Here is a 23,131-nt window from a genome sequence, read left to right as displayed (position 1 = left end):
TTGTTTTTTTATGTTATAAAAAAGTTCCCTGTTTTGAAATGTGATATTTGCGTTGCATAGAGCGTTAAATAATATTTCGACAAATATTAAATTATTCTCGAATTATGAATCCAATTTTGAAGATAATTTAGTTTGAATGTTGAATACATCAATCAATTTTGATTATTATTCAGTTAGTTGCAATAATACCTATAATTAAGTTAGTACCATTTGTTTAGTTTAAAAAAAAAATCACAAATATAAAATATTCTTACCTCTAGTTTTATATTTCTTTCAGCCAGTTCTCCGGTTTGTATGACAACCGCTCTGCATGTGTACGTGCCATCATCACTTTCCTCAACATTCTTTATCATCAAGCCATTCGCATGAATTACGTATCTGTCACCAGTTAGAATCTAAAAAATGATTATTATTAGTATCGTAACGTAACACAAATAAAAGCTTGATTTTATTTTAAACTGTGATAAAGGGAAGGGTTTTTCTTTGTCGATATGTAACATATTTATATGTTTTAGATATAATTAATTATGGTATTTAAGGAAAAGAATTAGGGTATCCTGTTATTTAATTAGATTAAAAGGGCTTCCTAGTTCGATCTATATAAACCGTTTAATGGATTAAGGTTCCGTGTATGTTTGTATTAATCAGCATAATATAGGTACTCTTATCCTTTTAATTTCACATTCTAAAGAGATCAATAATATCAACACGTTTACAATTGATAACGATATTTAGGAAACCACTATGTATTTAATATTAGTGACAACTTAAAGAACACCCAAAGATGTAACCACATAACGATACAGAATATAATCAGGGAACTAAAAATCCCGTATATATTCATGAGCGAAGGCAATAAATCTTCTATCAAAATACTGACAAACCCAATTTAAAGGTGCTTCATAGTATATGTAGTATACGTACATACATAATATTATCTTAACAAATATGTTATGCTCATACATAATTGTTCATTCAAGCTTGTGTTATAAAGGAAAGCTAGAAACACATACCGGAGTACCCTCTTTGAACCAGTCCACTGAAGGCGCCGGCTCAGCAGTTACTTCACACATTACTTTGAAATCTTTTCCTTTTGTCGCGTACTGGTTTTCATTAGCATTCGTCCATGTTATTGCCACTATAAACAGAATCTTAGCGTTATTTTTACTTCTTCATACTTAATGTTCCTTTTTCATTTTTAGTAATTATTCAAGTGTATAAACTTTTGTTTGAGTGTCAAAAATTTGTAAGTAAGTCAATTTATTCTTATTATAATACTCAAATTCAAATTTTTATTCATGAATATGGGTAAAAATCAGTTTAACGTAATATAAAAATTAGACACACAACGTAGACAAATATTTGACTTCTTAATCTTAATCAGTATAAACAAACAACGATAGTATTACATATATCAAAAGTAACCTCAACAGAAAAATCAGCACCTTCAGAATACTCCATCACACTTGCATAAAATCTCCATTAACTAAACCGTATAGTGCAATTTGTACATACCGAAAGTGTCGAGCACGACGCTAGCACTGAGAGGTACGTTGGTAAAGGTCGCTTCGCAAGTGTAATTGCCTGCCATCGCCGGAGTGATTGACGATATGTATAGCAGCTGCAGTTGTTTCGCGGGCATTGGCTCTGTGTAAATTTCGGGTCTCGTGCCGGGCCTGGTGAATGTATTTACGTTTATTTGGAGCTTCCTGGATATGTGGATGGTTTATGATACTGTGTGTGGTTATATAATATTCAGCGTTGATGAAATGTTGACGTAGACAGGTTTAAATGATAGAGACCTAGATAAGCTGAATTATTCAAAGCTGAGTCTTTTGTTGTACAGAATCAACCTATTGTCAACAGCACGAAGACAAATTTCTAAAAATTCTGAACGACAAAGTCATACAGGATCGATCGCGTATAGAACAAACCAACTTAAAAATGAGAAAGGTTAAAGTTTAAGTTTTAGGAACAATATTTATTAATATTATGCCTAGGTCGATAATAATGCATTCAATCTGAAAGCAGTCACAGGAAATATAGTCTCGAAACCTAATAAAAAAAACTAGAAATGTAATTCAAAATTATAACCACGTTTGTAACAAAACTTCCTTATTCCCTAACTCATAAAGCAGAGCAAAACTTACGCAGCCTCGTTTATAATCTGTCCCTTAGGGTCCCTCCACTGCGGCTGCGTGACGAGCGCCGGGTCGGAGGCGTCCGCCTGGCACGTCAGCACCACGGACTTGCCCACGGCCACCGTCTGCTGCTTCTGCATCGGGAATATCCTGAGGTTCTGTGCTGTGCATCCTGGAAGAGAAGGCGATTTTAGTTCATGGTACTAAGATGAATTGTATGGTGTTTATTTTACCTCTTACATACTTCTTTGTGATAAAATAAAATTTCTTGGAGGCAAATAGAGTTTTTATGAAATATAAAATATGAAAAAAAATATTGCTCAAAGTTCCTTCCTATAAGATTTTACAGCTGATAAGCTATTATAGTTTCCTCCTAGCACAAACATTGCAAACGAAAAATAACAATATATTACGAAAAGGGTATTGTCATCATAAAATTTCACTTCCCAAAATACGGATAGAGTTAGTTGTAATTAAACAAGCAATTCAAAATGTTTACGTGGAATATTTATTCTTGTCCAAATTGAGGGTAGAACGGGCGAGGGCAGTGCTTGTGGGTCTCTTTAATTAAGTTACCGCAATTTATTCGAAAGCACGTGACATTGTTACTTGTAACTTCCATTCTTACAAAACTTGGGCAAACTTTTGGGTCCCATATGTTATGAAAGGCGACTAATGTATGCCTACATTACTCGGAGTTTACTTGGTCGTGAGTTGTGGCTTTCCTATACGGGAAAAGTTGAACCTCTAGCTACAAACATTAGTCCGAATTATAAAAGAAACATTAATTCCGCTCAACCATTCCAATAAAAATGTCAAAGGCATTTAGCACAAACCGTACTTATGAATTTAACGATCAGTTTTCATACAAAAACAATCACGTTCACTCGATCCAAAGGTATACAATATACGTACACCATCTGGTACAGCACACAGATATAGGTATATTATCAATGGGGGAGGAACATGGAATTTTTTACTACTTTTTAAGCATGCAGACCACGTCGGACCCTCCCCTGCGCATCGGACGAAATACGTTACATTTTTATACGTTATATCCATCTTGAGTAAAAGCGGGTTTGTGAGATTTTGCAACGAACATGATACAAGGTATAAATTTGAGGAGTCAAGGTTTTATTGACTCTTAAATAATAAATTTTGTTTGGGTTGCGTCTTTGAACGTAAGTCTGGAAGTCTATAAATACAAGGGAATTTTTGGATGAGAATAATGAAATTGCATCCCCATGTTCTTCTCGTTTATATTGTAGTATCCCTACCATAGAAATCTAAATAACAAGACACTAGAAGTCGTAAGCGCGCGTGACCTTGTCGCCACTCAGGTGACTTTCACATCACCAGCTGTGCCACCAGTGTGTTCGTCACAGTTCAGTTGCTCTGGAGACGTATGTGTGTAAACATGGTGTGTTTCAGCATTTCCCATTGCGGAAATTCTTCCACAAGTTGTAATTATACTAATAAAGGAATAATATTTCATCGGTAAATATTTTTTTTTAGAAATAATGCCGTTTTTCCTTAAAATTATAGAATATTTACAAGTATTACGAGTGTCACCATAGTAATCGAAATAACAATGAATGACACAGTCGACCATTCTTATTATCACGTTTGTTCGTATTGGACCAAAAAGTCTCATATACTTAGGGATGTTATTCTAAAATAAACCGTAAATTCGTGCGTTAGGATACATATTAAAAAGATTAATTTAATATTTAAGTTAGTTTTCACTAAAATCAAGCTGTCCAATTAAAGGCATAGTTTACTTGTGTGTACTGTTTAGCTATCGGTTTAAATGTGTTGATTTTGGCGACAGCGGTTTTCATACGAATTATGACATTATAGCACTTCTATGTGTCTTGTTTTAGATTTCTATGATCCCTACATTAGTTACAGAAGTGGTGTTTAAGAAAGTATATATATTTGTCTATGAATGGTTTATTATGAGTACAATTCAGCACACAAGCTACCAAGCTCACATGCCCTGCCGCAATAAACACATACTCAATCGAAATTCGTGCCTTAAAAAGGAATAAAACAAAAACAGAACTTATTCCGAATTCAATTCAAAGTTCCTCAAATTACATCAACATAGAGGGATTGTGGACAAATTCTCCAGTGAGGGGCCGAGCGGTGGATTAAAGGGTTTGCGGCATCGCTTCATAACTAGTCATTGTATCCCGCGTGGTTTTGTATTACCAATTACGTTCATTCAGAGTAACAAGGCGCGAGGATTTGGGTATAAATTCATTAACTCTAATGAGGGACATTAAATGCGGTATTGTTTTGTTTTGTTTTTTTTTTTTTTGTAAATAATACATACATAAAAAATTAAATAGATCTTTTGAAAAACAACGAATATTATACTTTGGAAATATTTTTTTTACTCTGTCTTTCATAGTCAGGTAAACTAGGAGTAAGTTATCTTTAATGAAAACAGAAATAATTATAGCGCGAACACTATGAAAAGTTCCATAGAATCCGTCATTTCATTTTCTTTACTCAATACCTTGCTTTCAATACGATATTTAATCGAAACCCCATCAATGGATACCGCAAGGTTCGATTTATCTATAACGCGTACATTTTGCTTCCAACCGTTTTCTAGTCACCTCTGACTTCACAATGGGCCAATCGCACATGAAGTGAAACGAAGTGTAACAGTTTCAGGTCTACTGAAGACGTCCCGAGGTCCCATTGGAAATCAGGACCGGCGTGGGTCTATACAGCACCCCGTTTGCGTGTTTTGTAATTTAAACATTTTACTGGACGGTATTCGTATATGATTTTCTATAAGGTTGTTTGCTATTGGGAAATCCTGGAGTTTATATTACAGAATAAATAGAGAATTGGATGAAAGCAAAATACTCAAAGGTGAAGTAAATACATAATATTGAATTCAATAACAATTCGAACGTTTGCCTGTCTGTTTTCTACGTCAGGCAGTAGTAGATGCATAAGGGACTGGAATATAATATAGGCAAAATTGAACATAGAATATATTATTACAATTTAGAATAAAATTTCCAGTCTATACTCGTAGTAAGTATAAGAATCTGATCAACGTATTATATTATGTATTCCAGAGTACTGAATGTAATATAGTACGTGGTAACATTGCAAGGATGCATTTTATCCCAAAAATTGCAGAAAAATTGAAACATTAAATTTTATTTTATTGTTATTTTCTTGGGGAAGTCAAATTTATGCAAGGGGTGTGATATCACCACAAAAAATGTACTATCCAGTTTCATATACACACGAATCAACATACATAATAATATTTGAAATATTTTAATGAGTTTATTACAATTTAAGTATGAAACTTGAAAGATAACAAATACATGCTTGCTTTGAATTCATAATATAAACATGGATAGTCTTTATTGCACTTATTACGCTTAAAATATTTCAATCCTCGTAGTTGCAACAAATGTTTTAGGTTTTAAATAAATCCACTAAGAATGCAGCAGCAATATCAACAGAATCGTACACTTAGTTGGAAAGACTTGGAACACAAAGTGCCTTTAGATATGATAATGAGAAGTGTTTTGTTCCACGTCGGAGCACGTTTGTAAAACAATATACACTGAGAATAGACTTTGATTAATCGCTTTGGCATTATTTCCCAATTAAGAGCACCTTCCCCTCGCGATTCAAGACGCCGCCTCAGGGAACTGTGAGAAACAACCTCCTTTATGAACGAAAGCTGCAAATCTGTAGTATTAACGCTTAGACGTGGATTAGAGCACAAAGGTAGAACATAATCCACAATCTGACGAAAATGAATATGTTCGTGTCTCTGTAAGCCAGCTTTGTGAATTTGTACAACACGCGCTTAGCGCAGACGTTCAGATGTTTGCGACATGCTTATGTTGAAATTAGTTACAAAATTGTCTGTTAGATACATGGCACCTTAAATAAACAAAAGCTTTCTATTATGATATATTATTAAAATTTAACAAAAAACAAATACGACATAAAATTTCATGTAAATCAATCAGGAGGCCTACAAAAATAAATTTCCGTATCAACATTTTAATGATCTTTACTAACTAAACTTTATTTCGAATAGTACCAAATAGGCAATCAGTTTAACCATAACCTTTAATGGCGATGCATTTATAAATTGTTTCAATGAGTCATACAATATTATATCAGAGTTTGATACTGGCAAATAAATTATCAATGCTTTTGCTCTCAGAGGACATTTTGTAATTGAATCGATGCGGTTTCCTTTGTTAAGGTCAGGTGGTTATATTTCCGATACGCTTGCAATATAAGCGCTACCTCAAACGTTTTCCAATAAATTATAACATTATCCAATATCCATTGTTTTATAGTTAGAAAGTATGAACATATTTTTATAATTTTAACAGGTTTGAAAAACTTTAACAAGATTATAAACTCTTTAAACTATTTTCAAGTTTTAATGCAATCATTTAAACAAAATTTTGAAGAGATCATTATAAAATATAAAAAACATGCATTAGATGATGATTTTTAAAACATATAAAAGTACAATGAAATTGGTTTTAAATTAGGTAATAATATAGCCTTCACGATTTATAACAAAACTGTCGTAGCACAAAGTGTTACAAAAGCTCTAATTGGAGAAATACATTTATAACTAGCGTCCCCAGCCAATCGAGTTCAATTTGCAATCACATATTATGTATGCACTATGCCTATACACATACACGAGGATGACTCAAGCAAAATGAACAATAATTTACTTTCCGCCGGCCACATAAAACATACACAATCAGCCTCACCCCACTTGACACAAGATTCCATCCTGAAAAGGTCGTAATTGAGGGAAATGAGACAAATTGCGTTTGTGGATGCGAAGGGGCCGTGTGTGAACTGAATGTTTGAAGTTCAGGCCAAAGGACGCTTTCCGCTATGAATTAATAAGAAATGATACAACGAGCTATGCTTCAAAAGGATGTTTGGAAGTTATTGAATTCATTTCGGTTTACCTATACATGTGAACCCAAAATTCATTATGATAATACTGTTTGGTGACCGTTGTTTGCAACTTTCTATATCTACATGTAAATGTATATACATCTGAACTATTATTAATATAGTCGCATCAAATGTTACTCCTATTTTTTGTCGAAAAGCTGTAACCATAGATAACCTAAATAACAAGGCTGTAACCGTAAAACGAATTATTTAATGTTGATGACCAACTACTAATCATTTATAAGTGCAACATTTATTTTGGCACAAACTTAATGTGAAAATAATTCATAACGACGCTTGTGATAAATAAGTTAAAACATGCACGAGGTACAATTGCACTAATCCGACAATATAATAACAGATGTTTGTGCTGAATTCGCCATAAAGGAGCAATTACGGGCAATGAAAACCATTTCAGTACTGCGATAAATTTTATTTTTACGCTAACTACGCGTCCGAGCCTCCCCTATACCTTCATTATCAGTTTAGCAGAAGGACCCTCCATAAAGAAAACAAAAAAGACCGGTCTTAAAATTCAGCTGAGTACAGGGGCGTAACGAAGAACACTTAAAACAATAGCAAAATACGTGGGGGCAGGACTCCGCCGCACTTCACTAGAGCACTCTTTATATGTGCTGAATTGAGGAGATTTTCCATAAAATTATGCTCTGCCCTTTGTTAAATTCTGACCTTAATGCGTTGCAATATTGAATCGTAATTAACTTAAAGTTTTATGTGTCACGACGGCATGCATAATTTTATTACCTTTGTATAGGTACCGATCTTTTTTGTGATAAAAAGGATACATAATTTCTTCCCTCATAAGTAAAGGAAGGACTTCCTTTACTTTTGAATATAATATGCTTGAGCATTATGCAGATGTTTATTCAAATGATATAAAATATTGACCAGAACTCGTGGATAATATTCAAATTTCGCAGCCCCAAACTGGAAAATTTCCAATTTCTTAAATGCCTTTGCCTAATCAGCGCATCGTAAATTAGTTTTGTTTACCAATATTCCCCTTTAAAATTGGAGAATAGCTGGTAAATTGATCCAATTTCACCCCTGTCTCCCGCCGTCCATTAATTACAGCGTGATGCCTCTAAGCCTACGACTTGCTTTATAGCCCACAAACAAACCGACATCATTGCACCCCGCATCTGTAAATTACAATTCCCGAACTAATTCACGCTCTCTGTTATGTTGTGAAAATGTTAAAACGCATACGTTATCACGTGGTAATGGAGTTAATTAAGAAATTTTTAACGTGCTGAAAATATTTTTACTGAGGTACAAAACAGGTACGTATTCTGACAGGATTAAAAAGATAATACGAATTTATTAACTCGCGATAAATAAGCCTAATAAAACATTGAATATACTTCGACGCTAATGACGCTATTGACGCACGCGTCACGGTTGTTACTAAACTACACATACACTATACTATATAATATAATGACGTCACAGAGGTAGCACACTCAAAGAAGTTATTGCGTTTCGAATAAGGGTGCAGTTAACCCATATTGCAAGTGCAATGTATGGAATGACACATTTGCCCCTTTTATAATGCAACAGGGTCGCCAAAAATCCACACTCATTAAATATTCAATAATGTTCTTCTATAAGCGCTTTGAACTAACCAAATGATATAAAGCTACGATAAAGTGCAAGTCCAAAAAAATCATTAAAATCTAAACTATATAGAAAAACCAAGTTTTCAACAATATTTTGTATTCACAGCTGATGTCACAAACGAAATTTAGCCGGATACAAGCCCTCGAGATGAATCAACTGGTCAATCGCCGTCGAGGTCGGCTTATAAATTGTCACCTACGCACTTCACACTCTCCTGGACTCTGGACTACATTGAGCTTGAGTGCGTTTCAATTATGCAAATATTGAGAATGCTTCAAATGTGAAGAAGTTGGTGCTTTTTAGGGAACGTATGAACAGAAATTTAAATAAATTTATTACGTATACGTAAAGGTAGAGGACCTTTATTTCTTTCCTACAATTTATATGATGTTTAATTAATATTTATTGCTAAACAATCTGTTTGTAATACCGATTTCAAGTTCACATTTTTAAGAAAGTTCCTCTTAAATTCTAAAAAAGCAGTTCTCACTAAAATTTAGAAATGTACGACAATATAAGAGTGACCCTATTCTTTCTGTTAAAATATTTTCATTACATTGTGTCTAGTTAGGTAATTAATGGGTTTTTAGTATCTTGTTACAGTGCAGAACAGTAAAACATTTCAAGAGATAAAGTTTTAATTAAATGAATTACGTAAAAAACTTGTACTAATTAGTATTAGTAGTTGGCAAGTTGCCTTGTCCGCCAATATTAACTGATCTGAATGTAAAATGGTTCAAATTAGGAAGTACTGTTAGTTTTAACCTAAGACTTGCTGTATATTTTTTAAGTCTTAAAACTTTTTAAGCTATTACATAGCTTCTATCGCGGGCCTTGAGCGCGGGGACCGAATCCAGAAATTCCGTAACGAAAAAACCTCACGCTCCCCACTCCGACGGACACGGAGGTGTGGCTTGAAGGCATGCTATGCAATAGCTTTACCGCGGCAGTCCCTGAGTGCCACACGTCTTTTTTTATTTTTTATTTAAGGTCAAGTAATATTCAGTACTGAATAAAATTAACCTCATACAAAAAACTTGTAAAAGGAAAATTCCAGTTTACTAATAAATAACATTTAATGTTCTCTCTAGCTTTCAACATTTCAGGAAGCCCTTCATTTAAATTTTCATGTCAGTATGATGCCAACATGAACGTTAAGCTTGAACATTATTAAAATGTATTCCAGAAATTCAATTAAATTTATACGAAGAATTCTATTAATAAAACATTTAAATTTTGTGTATAATTTTCCAAGGTAAAATTTAAGTTAATATTCATTAGTTGAAACTAGGATTTTCGCAGGATCCTAATAATATATTTAATACTATTTTTCCTATAAATTTTCAGTCTTACGACTTACAACATACCATTTTGATCAATATACCTATACGACAATTACATGAAAGTCCACTATCGAAGTATCTATTAAAAACCTACCAATTAAAGAGTACTAGTAGGTACATTGATTAAGCGAGAATAGAATCACAAAGTTAGCAAGACCGTCCATTGGCGTATCACAAAATCATTCGCTCCCTTAAAATTCATGGAAAGGTAAATCACAGGCGTTATTAATGATTTGTATTCCGGGTACATCACGTCTCTGCCCAGATTAATTATCATCCACCCTATGTTTGCGAATAAGGTGCTGAATTCAGCCCTGGTTATTTTTGTGCCGATACCGACATCTTTGATGTTAAATGAGTTCTTTGAATTTTTGCTATTATTAAATTTTAAAATTTCAGTTAATATAACACAATTATGGGTTATTTATTCCATTATGCTATTAATTAAAAATAAACACGACCTTTTCGTGTAATTTACAAATTCTGAATCGAAGCCTTGTTAAAACACTATAATTATAAATAATTTTAATTAAAATAATTAATTAAAATAAATACGTACAGTCTGAACATTACAAAAAAAATGTACGAATTAATCAAAACAACAAAAACATTATATCCATAAATATCATATAGGAAACGGAATCGAGAATTCAGAAAAATCATTAAAATATAATGTGTAGTGCCTATATTATGTACTTACATTAAAAGCTATTAAGAGACTTATCTTAATTTTATCCCAACAATATAAAACAAACAATGTGATAAAGCAAAAGCCTACGCGATCGACTCCGATCACGCACTCTTGCCAAACATTTGAACAGCCGGGGTGTCGAACGTGACGCGTGACGAAGTTAAAATATTACCTAAATGCATTACTTTGTTGGCAAAACGATATCTCTAATCTACTGCAAACACGTCTTTATCAATGGAAACTTTTTGCTGTCATTTTTTTCCAACCAATGAGACAGCATCCTAAGCTGTGAACTAACAAAAAACGGGTAGCTACCTAGTAACACTATAATTTCTAGGCGATGATACCTAATCATATTAATGATCTCATTATAAACTTCTTAGATGCTCGTTATATGCCAATACTTCACACGTTAATTAAGCAATATTTGAAGCACATTCCTTAAAAAAAGTACTTCCCACGGCATACTGCGTATTTAATGATGCTGAAAACGATATTTCTACAGAAACATCATTATAAGAAACACACAACGTGAAACCATCCGAAACCACTTATTCCATACAATTGTATTACAAACACCCTAAGGCTTTCAAACAGGAAAAGAAATGAGCCCTTGACAAGATAAGGCGCGACTTATCAACTTGCCGCAGACTAAAGATGAAAATGTCAAATAAACTTGAAAACAATTTATCAACTTTCCTTCGGTTTGGACAACTTGCACATTTTTGTAAGAGAATTAGGAAATGTTTGTTCTACAATTAGATTTTTGTTAATAAAAGTGATAATAAGGATCACTGCTAAATAAATGTCGTTATGTAGAAAATAAAGGTTAAGCAAAAGCCTGCAATAGATATCAATGACATCATTATCACATTTATAAACGCCTCGTTTAAAATTTTAAAATTCTACACGCTAATAAACCCCCAGATATGTAAAGCTGATTTCATCACATCGAACAGTAACATCATACTTCAAAAATCGATATAAGAATTCAATTAGACCACTTCAAGTCTAGCATTAGCTCCAACCGCTGCATCTATATGCAGATCTTAGGTTATTTCAATTCGAAAACAGCTCCAGGCACTCTCATCTAATGCTATAATGCGTGGGGTAACTGAAAAGTGGCGGAGCCGAATAATTTTCCAATTATATTTCCCTTCCAATTTTCCAAGGTGTCGCTTGCGGCTCTCGTCAAATGCAGCCCCGCGTTATAATAACCCAGAATTTTATCCGAAATCCTCAATTTTAACAGTATTGCAATAAGGTCGAAAATTGAAAACTATTTCCATCCAAGTCAGGTACACGAAATTGCAATTACTTTACTTGAATAGTTCGATAGATTAATGATTTTCCGTATATTTTTCTAAGTACTTACTACGAAACGAAATAGAATTGATCTTCGTTTTAATTTAATTCGTAGGTATTGGTAGTTGGTACAAATAAGTTATAAGGAATAGGATCAAAATATTGTATCGTTCATTTCATTAATACAACAACCTATTGAATATATGAGTAGGCCTAAGGCGTTGGCATATATGTTTGATTGATAACTAAGTTAATTTTTTTTGTACGTCAGAAACATCTGCTATTCTGTCGTAATATTAAAAATTGCGATCATTTCCTGACTCAAGCTCGTCATCAAATTTCACTTCAATAAATAATATCTTTGAACGGCATTTCCAATAAACACAATAGAGACGAAATGATAATAACAGTAATTTTCTTCGAATGCTATTTTGATTAACAAAATTGTGGGGTATTCGGATTTTTCTTTATTGAATATATAGATTGCTTGGGTTACTGAACTTTGACATTCACTGCATAATTTATTTGAGACTAACTAAGTATATTTAGGATTAACCATGTATTTATAGGTAATTAAGTACTTAGAAAAATATTGACATATACATATTAAATATTGACATATTATATATTATATCTTCTCAAAATATAAAATACTGTGTAATTTCAAAAGACGGTGTTATGTGCGATATATATATTTTTACACCTCGTCTACCCGGATAAAAGCCCCTATAATCCATTCAATAAAAAAAACAGGTAAGTGACGGAAATATAAATCTAAACATCTATGAAATAAAAATGTTCATACCAATATTGAAAATATGTAACCATGCTTGATATGATGAACCTACTTGGATTTTTATAAAACAACAATATAATGTGAATTCAGTTTGTTTCTCCTATATTTTAGATTTAGTGTTTATACGAATAGAGCACCTGTGGTTGCGCTAATCGGCTGTTCCTAAACGAGCTCGCTGAGGTGTTCTAAACGTAGAGTTAACTGGGAACAATTAATTATTGATTTTGTTCTTTGATTAGCGTTTAATGCCAAAATAGTTTAGACTCTACAACCAGGCTTTTTGACTCTACAAATCCACATCGTGTGTTTATGAGTTATATTATACTTCCATTTATAATTGAAGTGGTCTTTGAAAATAATTAATGATATACATAGTTGCTAAATTTAGCAAACGTAATAAATAACCGTCTCATTATTAAACTTTCGGTTATTTAAAAAAATCTTTATAAATAACCTGCTTAGTGCAGATATTCGTAATCTACTTAAATACTAAATACGAAAAGCACGGATCTCTAAACAAAAACTGAGCGTCTAATGAATGTAGGAAATCGAGAGCGTCCATGAAATTTAAATAAAGCACTCGCGAAACGGATAGGATTCCATCGACAAAGGTTATACGGCTCATTAGTAAGCCTCTGGCGTTCTTTCCAATGAATTCTAATAAAGTTAATCGTAAATGGAGGTACTCGCCCCTTTTTTAATTTATCTGCAATGCCCTAAAGCGAGACTAGCCTTTATTGCTTTTAAAGTGGGTCACCGAATCCTATTGTTTACTAATTCAATTAGACAGATATTCTTTTGAAATCGTATAAAGTTGATGAGACAACCGTCTGTTTTGCTGAGGAAGTGGGAATTTATTTTATTCATTATTTCTTAGATTAAGTTGGAATTTCCTTTATTCATTATTTCTTAGTTATGTAGGTATGTGCAATGTTCTCAAATAACATTAACGACATTATTTAATTATTCTTTCACGTTAAAAACTTCAGAAATATATTTGTTTATATTCATGAACTTATATAAGGAATGTGTAGGTATGTACTATGTATATTCGCATTTTTATTGATACAACTAAAAAATTAAATTGACTAAAAGTACTTCCAAGTAGTATATTATAATGTATCTACAAAAATAAGGTCTTGCGTCTTTCTATTTCACAGAATAAAATAACTGTAATTGAAGCACTTAGATCTCCAATTTTGAGCTTTAACCTGAAAGCTCACTGCACGTGTCACAACCTTCTAACTTCCAAGAACGGGATAATATTTTATTACACAATTCTATTCCGACCGAGTACACAACTAAATAAGATACTTAAATTATTTTTATACGGATCTTATACTAACCTTACCATTATATTCTTCACCTAATAAGGTATTAAATATTAATTTAACTACCTAATATTCATTTTAATCAATAGTCCATTTAAAAGGTCCTACAAGAAGACATCGAAATATTGCAAATAGTGCGTTTAATACATGTGACAAGTTGCCACATTCTACAGTCAACGAACTTGGTGAAATTTTACAAGTCATAAGGCATAACGCTCAGGTGGCCATATGTTATCCAATTTGTCACTCGAAACCTCTGGGGTGCACCCTTCGCACCATATTAAAGTGACGCACAAGGAAATACCTGTGTCACCTGATTTATTGACAAATGAGAAAAAGTTTGGCAGTAAATAAACACCATATAAACTTATAAATTTTTAAAGAACAGAAAAAGTTCCATCACCAGAGTAATCGAATTCTTTCCGATTTTTATGAAATTCTAATCCTGTTTCGTGATCGATTTCTGTCTAATTTTTAAATAAATATATGTATAGAAAGCATTTCAATGCCATAAAACAAAATATCAAATTCACTTCAAACTCACTGTTTAACAGCTTCATAAGTTTATGCTGCAGTTGAAAAAAAAAGACGTCTTTCTTTAAAGCAATAACTCAAAACTAAAGTTATATCCTAGAAAAATAAAAGCTTCGTGTTTTGAAACATCTAAACTTATATTGGGGAACCATACATGATGTTTCCTGTATTTATTTAATAAGAAGAAAATTTAATTTTGTATTTCTTAGAAACATATAAGTTTTGAACTAGAAATTGTGGACCAGAGTTCCGAATCAAGTAACTTAATATTGTAAGCGCTCGGTTCAACGAAGCATGAACTATTCGTTACTTAACCGGGGATGAAAATAACTTTATACCTAACTGTTGCTATTGTATAATATACAATACGTTTCATTCAATTGTTACAATAACACATTGATATATTTAACAAGTAACTTACAATTTACCGCTTAAGTAACATTTTCTGAAATTAATACGAAATAGTTGAGTAGTCATTATTCGTTAATAAAAAAACTATATTATATAAATATGTATAACTTTATAGTTTTTAGCTTTTTAAAAAATCGAATTAAGTTATAACACATCAATCACATTAATTTATCAAAATATTTAAAAATAATCGCATTATTAAAATTTAACATTTTTGAAGGCTTGTAATAACGGTTTTCTCTATCCTCAACAATACCAAAGGTCAAATTACGTGGTAATAAAATATGAATCATTCAAAATCGCACAATTTAGAGAGAGCTGAGACATTTTTCTTGGAATTGAAAAAAAATCTCACCTTTCTACATTAATGACGTGCGATATGAGAATGCGGTGTTTTGGAAGGAAGTCGGGCAAAAAAATATGTGTAACGTGTAACAACTGTTCGGAGCCGTGGGAGCTTGTAAGGCTTCCGGCGATAAGGGAACTATTTTTTTAACCATTTGTTTTATGTATGTTTAGTACCTTTGATGTTAAATTAATGTATAAAATATTATTTTAATATTTTTTTTAAATATAGAGTACCATTCATACCCTGAACTTAATTATTTTTATTTTTATTGAATCCTATTAAATGCATACCTAAAATTCACAATTTTATCAATATTCATTCATTTATCGCAATTTAATTCGCTGAATAGGTAAGCAGTATTAACTTCGAAAAGTTCTTTTCACAAAACGTTTTAACTACAGTTACAGCGATATTTAATTAACCAGAATAGCAATATGCAAATCAATTTAGATCAATTAACATTCATAACCCAATCCGCGTTTGATCTAATTAAATATCGAAGTACGAGTAACCGAATTTTAGCTACAGATCTAATTAAGCGATAATAAATTAGTCATTAATCGAATTCTCGAGTGCGAAGGCACATCACTATTGCTGCGCTGATTATCGAGTACCTATAATCCTGATTAACAACTCGCAGTCGGTTCGTTAGAATAATCGATAGTCGATAGTTTGTCAAGCTCTGTGTATGGAACGAAATTAATTAGTTTCGCAATATTTATTTAGCGATCGAGTCTGAATAGTTGTTATTGAATATTTGAATTGTGTTTTGAGTGATTTACGAAGCGCTTTATTGGATGCACTGGTGTAGTTCATTTTATGATTGTTGCGTTGTTATTTTTACGCAGCTTCCTTTGGAATATCGTAGGGAAATATTATAGGTAAAATACAAAGCTTTAATTCGAATATAGCTAATTAGTCAAATATGATCACTGATGAATTTATATTACCACGTTGGCCAAAATTAACGCCTCATAAATATGATCGTAATAACATGCGGTAATATGTAGGTATATTAATATTCTTAAGATAATAAGCCCACGTACACATGCATAAATATCAGTCACAAAACTCGAGTAAAGGCCTCTCATTAATATGATTCTTTAAGATTCATAACATTATCATCTTTATAAATCTCACCAACAACTAGTCTTTCCCAATATTCTTTATACCTTATAAAAGCGAAGTTATGAATATACTTCGGTAACCGGATTTAAACGGACTTCTTTAATGGTTATCGATTTATAAAAATCGGAGATAGAAGCAGGATAAAATAAAAGGACTGGCTTAATCTAATCCCCTCGAACATCCACGTCCTTCAAACATTTTTCAAAGACTGACGTAAAGTGTCCTTTGTGATTTGGGGACGGTTTAAGAGCACATTATAAATAATGTCAAGTGAATTCCCTTTAAAGTGGGCATATTAAGCAATTCTGCGCTTTAAATATAAAGTAGGCTCTCTTAAATTATAACCCACCTTGTTGTGGCCTACTTTGGTGGCCCGGTTAATTTTTAATATGAAAACTAATCGACAATTTCAAGTAGTAATGTTAAAAATTAGCTTATTTCAATTGGTAATTTTAAAGAAGAAAGAAATTTAAAATAAACTGTATTTTTTTCTTTATTTTGCTATCTCTACAATTTTTCATATGAACTATCTGTCCCTCAGAAGCTTTTAATCGTCCATACAAAATAAGAAAACTATAAGTACACTGCGTTATATCCATGCCATGAGAAAGAGCAACGACACGTACATAACTCCATAGAAAAGTTTACATAAAGTGTTACTAATGTAATATGACGAGCATGAAGATAATGTGTGCGAGCTTTATACGAGTAACACAAAAAGCTACTTACTCGAGTCTTGAGAGACCGTGTGTACTCGCCTCTTTACCTCTTTTTATTCCTAACCGTGTTTACGGCACAGTGTTTTGATTTACCTGGAAAGAAAATAAAATTGAATATTTAATAAACATAAAACTTTAAAAACTTTATCGTAAATCGAAATCATCATTATTTATAAATTAATACGACATTGATAAAATACTTAATAATAATTTACAAGAAAAACATTGAACGAGGCTGTCTAATTTTTGTATTATTCGATAATTAGTCACATAGTATAGATATTTTTACAACATTGGGCTTTGCTTTCAATGTTTGGCGCTTTTTTTATATACCACAATGAAAGTTTCCCTCCCACATAACATACACCGTTACTAAGACCAAACGCTTTCAGATAGTCGCCCGTTAAAGTCCCATAACACAAATGTATATAACGTCATAATTCATGCGTCACGAATACAAAATGGCGGTCAAATAACACGGATGTCAGGTGACAAACTGCGTCCCAGCTCAGGCCATGAACGATGTTTCAGCGTAAACATACTACACAATATTAAATCACAGGCTTTGTCCTGCCCATCAGTCAGGGCCATCCCCTTGTTTGGCCAAATTCAAATTAGATATAGTCCTATGTGTTACCGTGCAGTCATAATAGTTTACCTTGTGCTACGCTCATCTTAAGCAATTGCCGTAAATTAAAGTGCTTTGGGATGTTTATGTTTTGGCTTGTAAAAGCAAATATTGTTTTGACTTGGTCTTACACATAAATTTAAATTAACTATAAGTACCTTCATTTATTTTGTAATACGTACTGTTTATTACTGCTATTTAATTTGTTACTTCTCTATATGTTTTTCCATGACGAAAACAATGGAAAAATGTTACGTATTTCAACACGTCAATTAACAAAAACATCACGTTCAACGCAAAAGATTTATGTAACCCAATAATTAATTTAGCTGCGAAACCGAAAAAGGTATGAAAACATAAATATAGGTAATGGGGTGAATACCTTCAAACAATCGTATAAGAGTATCGTATTTATCCAGAACACCCGCAAGGTTGAACATTTCCAACCCTTTTGTTCATTTATTTGAAGCACACACTTCCCAACCCCTTTTTACTTGTATCACAGATATCATTTTAATTTCGGCTAAGCTTTTCAATTTTGTTCGCTCGTCAAAACAATCCTAAAGTGCTTTTAATGAGTTTACACGAAAGCCTTTTAAAATAAAAACGTCGGGAAATGTTTTGGTTTAAAATTAATCCAACATAAAATTCAAATTCAAATAGTCGATTTTAGAATTTAAATTACAGTTTTAACTGGATATTCTATTTGTTGATATTCATCATCGTGTTAATAAGTATTAATACAATACAAAGTACAAACAAATATGAAAAATTTATTACCATAATAACAAGCAGGTGATTCAAAAATTATGTGTGTAGTTAATACAACCCTCGACGGGTTCGTGTTTGTTCTTTGGAAGTTCATTTAGATTCAAATAATTTAATTAACCCCAATCCGCGTATTCGTTAGACGCGAGTCCTTTTAAATGTTCCGTCTTTATGTAACAAAGCATCATCGTACTTAATTAATTTTATAAATAAACCAAAACACGAGCTCATATTCGCGACACGTATAAAAAATCTACTAAGAGCATTCCGCTGGAAATTTTAATGTTATTTAAAAGATTAACAAGAGCTTGTACGTTTTCACAATTCTATATTAACGAGCCAGCGGGTTCCGTATCACGGTACAGATTAAAAAACCCTAAATGTTCCCGTTTCGTGAAATAAATTCTAATAAAGTTAATTAAGCCGTCCGGCGACATTATCTGCTCTTAATTTTGCCGCTCTAAATTAAAACAAAAGTGCTTCACCGGCAAAGTAAAAAGAATAATGTTTCGTGGAGAGAATTTCAGTGGATCTATGGAATCTTTAATGTATGTAGCACGATTATAATGCATATTTTTCCTGGAAAATTGTAAATTTTTATACTTGAAAAATGAAAAGAGCTTTTCGTTAACTATTTAACAATGAAAAAATATATACTATTAACTAATTTCAAAAATAATTATATGAAAGTATTGTATTAAATTTTAAACTAATTTCGTAATCTATACCGTTTATTTTACCTTCGCCAGTTATACATTGAACTAACTATCAATCCATCTTTATTACACTAACAACAAATTAAATAGCATCTTCAATGAAAAAACATAATATCTATACTTATTATTATTTATAACAAACCATAGAATTGACATTGAAAACCATACACAACGCCTACATATGATAATACAAAGAGTTGAACTAACTCCAGAACAACTAGCGTCGACTTTATTCAATCAACCAGCCCTATTAAATGAAACGCGGTTGTGCCACAATAAGGCTTCTTACAAAAAAGTAAATTATATCTAAGTACGATGAATCTTACCAACATCTGTGCAAATAAAAGAGAAGGGTATACACTTATTGTTTTTTCTCTTTTGTAAGAGTGAGACGGTATGAGGGGTAACTAAATCCCCCATTAATGATAACCTTTGCACCTGCGTGTAATATTCTACCAAAAATATTGCCCTTAAAATTGTGAGGGTGGAGTGATATCGAAAACTTTTAAATGTACCTAGTCTTAGTACTCTTTTTAATTATTAGAACAATAGTATTCCTTACATTAAACAAAACTTTGTAGGTAGTTTTTATGAAACTAACATTAAACAGAAAAATAAAGCTTATAATAAATACAGATACCTAATACGTTTTTACAAATGAATATTATTTTCTGTTAATAATTATTAATTCGTCTATACTAATATTATAAAGAGGAAAGGTTTGTATGTATGTATGTATGTATGTATGGTTTTCACGCATAAACTACTGGACCGATTTTGATGAAATTTGGCACAGATAATCTTTAGACCCTGAGAAAGAACATAGGCTACCTTTTATTGCGAAATATGTACCACGGGCGAAGCCGGGGCGGACCGCTATTATAAAATAAAGATACATTAAGAATATTTAAAATTACGCTTTTATCTTCAATCTATAATATCCAAGCAACTGCGAAGGGTCATTAAGCCGGGAAAAAACTGTAAGTATAGCCATTATTAAGTATAGCCATTAGTAAAGAATCGTTACAATATTTTGGTTTAAGTATTAAGATATTTAATGAATACTTTCTGTGTAAGTGAAAAAGGTATTGTAGATATCTTTTTCACTTAAACAATCGGCATATTATACAAATGCGTAAAAATAAACGTAAAGGCGATAGAACAAGTAAAATCTTTAAATCATTTTCTTCTTCATGTTTGATTATTGTTTTGTGACTTTCAACAAATTCTATTCTAAAATAAATTATTAAAATAGATAAGTCCGACAGATTCACGTAAAATATATAACGTTAAACGTACACGGTTGATCAAACTTTTAACAAAATTTTAATAGACTTTAAAACACCCCAGGAAATAGCTTCGAATTCCGCGAAACTCTTGAACAATAATCGCTTTACTTTTTAATAAAAATGATAGCAAAAATCTGAATAGTTTCCACCGGTAGTTAACAAAATAGATGTTGAGTCTTAAAAAACTGTTAAAAAGACTTGTCAACTCAACGCTGCAATTATTCTTAAGTCTCTGTTGAAAAGACATTGTTATTATTTCAATACAAAACTTACAGTTCTTTTTAAATGCTTTTAAAATGCAATATTGACTGTTGCCTTAAAGTAATTGAAGTCGCCTATTCAATAAAAGATACGTTAGCTTTGATATTTGCGATGTATTTCAGAGAATGTATTGTCTTACTTGGAATTGAACATAGAAATGAATAAACATAAGTTTACCTAGAATAAAAATGATTACAGATATACGCGAAAGAAAAAAATTGATACATATTCAATGAATGCTTAATACTCTAAGAACATATTAGCAAGTTGTTAGCAATACTTATCAAAATATAAAATTTAATAACCAAAATATAATTAAATTGTACATAGCAATTTATATTATTATAAGTTTACAAGCACTACAAGTTCCACGTAATAAACTCTACCTAGCTCGGTATCACATACAAAATTATACCTACCTTCTACACATTTTACATTTTCCCATTCCCAAAATATGAGACCGTCACGTAATATATCGTTCTCTACAGAATAAAAATGTAATTTAAAATTACAAATAAACAAGTTATTTACGAGCCGTAAAGCTGGAGGGTACGAAGTTGCCTCATCATGGCGTCCGTCTTGTCTAATCAAATGTAATACAGTTAAAACTTTTCCAATAAGCCACCCCTATGCATTCCTCTCAAAACCGACATCATGGACATCCCGTTAATATAAGATTCTTTTAATTAAACAGTAACAGCGCACAACGTTATCAGAAAAGTTTGTGAAAGTTCTAGTGTTCCTGTCGTGACAATTACGTCTTTGTTCTAATTAACTCGTAATGAATATAGGAGCCAGCAATATCTAGTAACTTCAACTATATTGGGCAATTATTAAGCGTCCTATTTTTTATTCCAACTTCATGAAGAAAAATAAAGTGAAAATCAAATCTCCGGAAATCGATTGGGATAAGATAGATTATCTTGTCGAGATAAACAATCGAGCCCAAAGGTAACGTGGTTGTGATGAATACAGAAAAAATATTCAATTTGATCATCCTAAAACTTAAAATTAAAATGTCATGTTATTTAGCAATAACTTAACTATCTCTTCATTAATATTGTGTTAATATTGTCTAGAGAATACCCTGCACGTATCGCGATGATCCATATTACGTTTCATATTACCATGCAGATTGTGGAATGTACGTTTCAATTGTGATACGTGCCGTGGAACGCAGATGAAAGTCATTAGAATGAAACAGTCAAATTTCCACTGAGCTTCACTTGTGCAAATTATAATTCGTAAAGGACAGCAGATCAGCCGCATGTACTTAAATTATTTTTCCACATAAAGCTGAAAGTTTTGTATCTTCCTTGATTCATCATACCAAAGTTTAACGCCGCATACTTTATTTTAAGGAACAGTGCAATAAAACGACTTACCCTTGCAGGAAATAACAACGTATTCTTGCTCCGAATTTTGAACCGCGCCTAACCCCCGACTTCTAGACGCACCATTAAACTAATGAGATAAATCTTATTCTCTAGGTCGATTTTTAGCCCCCAGTAAGGGAACAAGTAATCTTTCAATCTCTTAATGACAGAACTCGCGAAGTTTCACGACAATTATCGTAGCAATTCGTTTTCGACAAGGGGATTGTAATATCGTTCGGAAGATTAGAGGGTCAAACATATTAGAAATTAAGAGATTATATGCAATAGCACTCTTTTGAACCTCGGCATTTGATGTATTAAGATTATTTCCAGTATTAATAGTTTATATTGCCATATAATATGATGTTCCAAACAGAAACCGAATGATATAAGAATGAAAATTATCTTTGTTTATAATAGGTATTTACCTGTTTAATGTTTATGTTTATGACATAAGAATATATTATTATTTACAGTAAAGATATGAGTTATTAACTCTCAAATGTTTGTAAACCTACAATTGTTGGTTACTGTCATAAAATCTGGATTTAATTAATGACAGTCATAAAACTGAGAAATATTATTGCAGAAGATATGTATAATTTAATTATAAGGAAACTCGTTTTAACCTCTTTCTTCGTCTTGGGTGATATAAAATTTTGTACGCCTTTTTTTATCATTACAATGTAAACTTAAGTAAAAGATAACGTATATTTAA

General features: G+C 32.1%; 1 protein-coding gene across 3 annotated transcripts in view; it reads right to left on the bottom strand.

The window, feature by feature from the left end:
- The window catches only part of LOC149906987 (fasciclin-2-like), a 102,820-nt gene that overhangs the window by 10,083 nt on the left and 69,606 nt on the right, over positions 1–23,131 (bottom strand). For all 3 annotated transcript variants that reach the window (XM_090104040.1, XM_090104041.1, XM_090104042.1), the window contains exons 2-5: positions 2,151–2,313; positions 1,516–1,676; positions 1,014–1,138; positions 255–395 (exon numbers count right to left, since the gene is read on the bottom strand). In XM_090104040.1, the coding sequence (XP_089960166.1) occupies positions 255–395; positions 1,014–1,138; positions 1,516–1,676; positions 2,151–2,313 (590 nt within the window). The remainder of the gene's footprint in view (positions 1–254; positions 396–1,013; positions 1,139–1,515; positions 1,677–2,150; positions 2,314–23,131) is intronic.

This window comes from Colias eurytheme, chromosome 7 (genome assembly GCF_061535395.1).
Source record: "Colias eurytheme isolate Ceu_HAF_F1 chromosome 7, ilColEury1 Martin Lab GWU primary, whole genome shotgun sequence".
In the NCBI taxonomy this organism is placed as follows: domain Eukaryota; kingdom Metazoa; phylum Arthropoda; class Insecta; order Lepidoptera; family Pieridae; genus Colias; species Colias eurytheme.
This window is presented reverse-complemented; position numbering and strand designations above follow the sequence as displayed.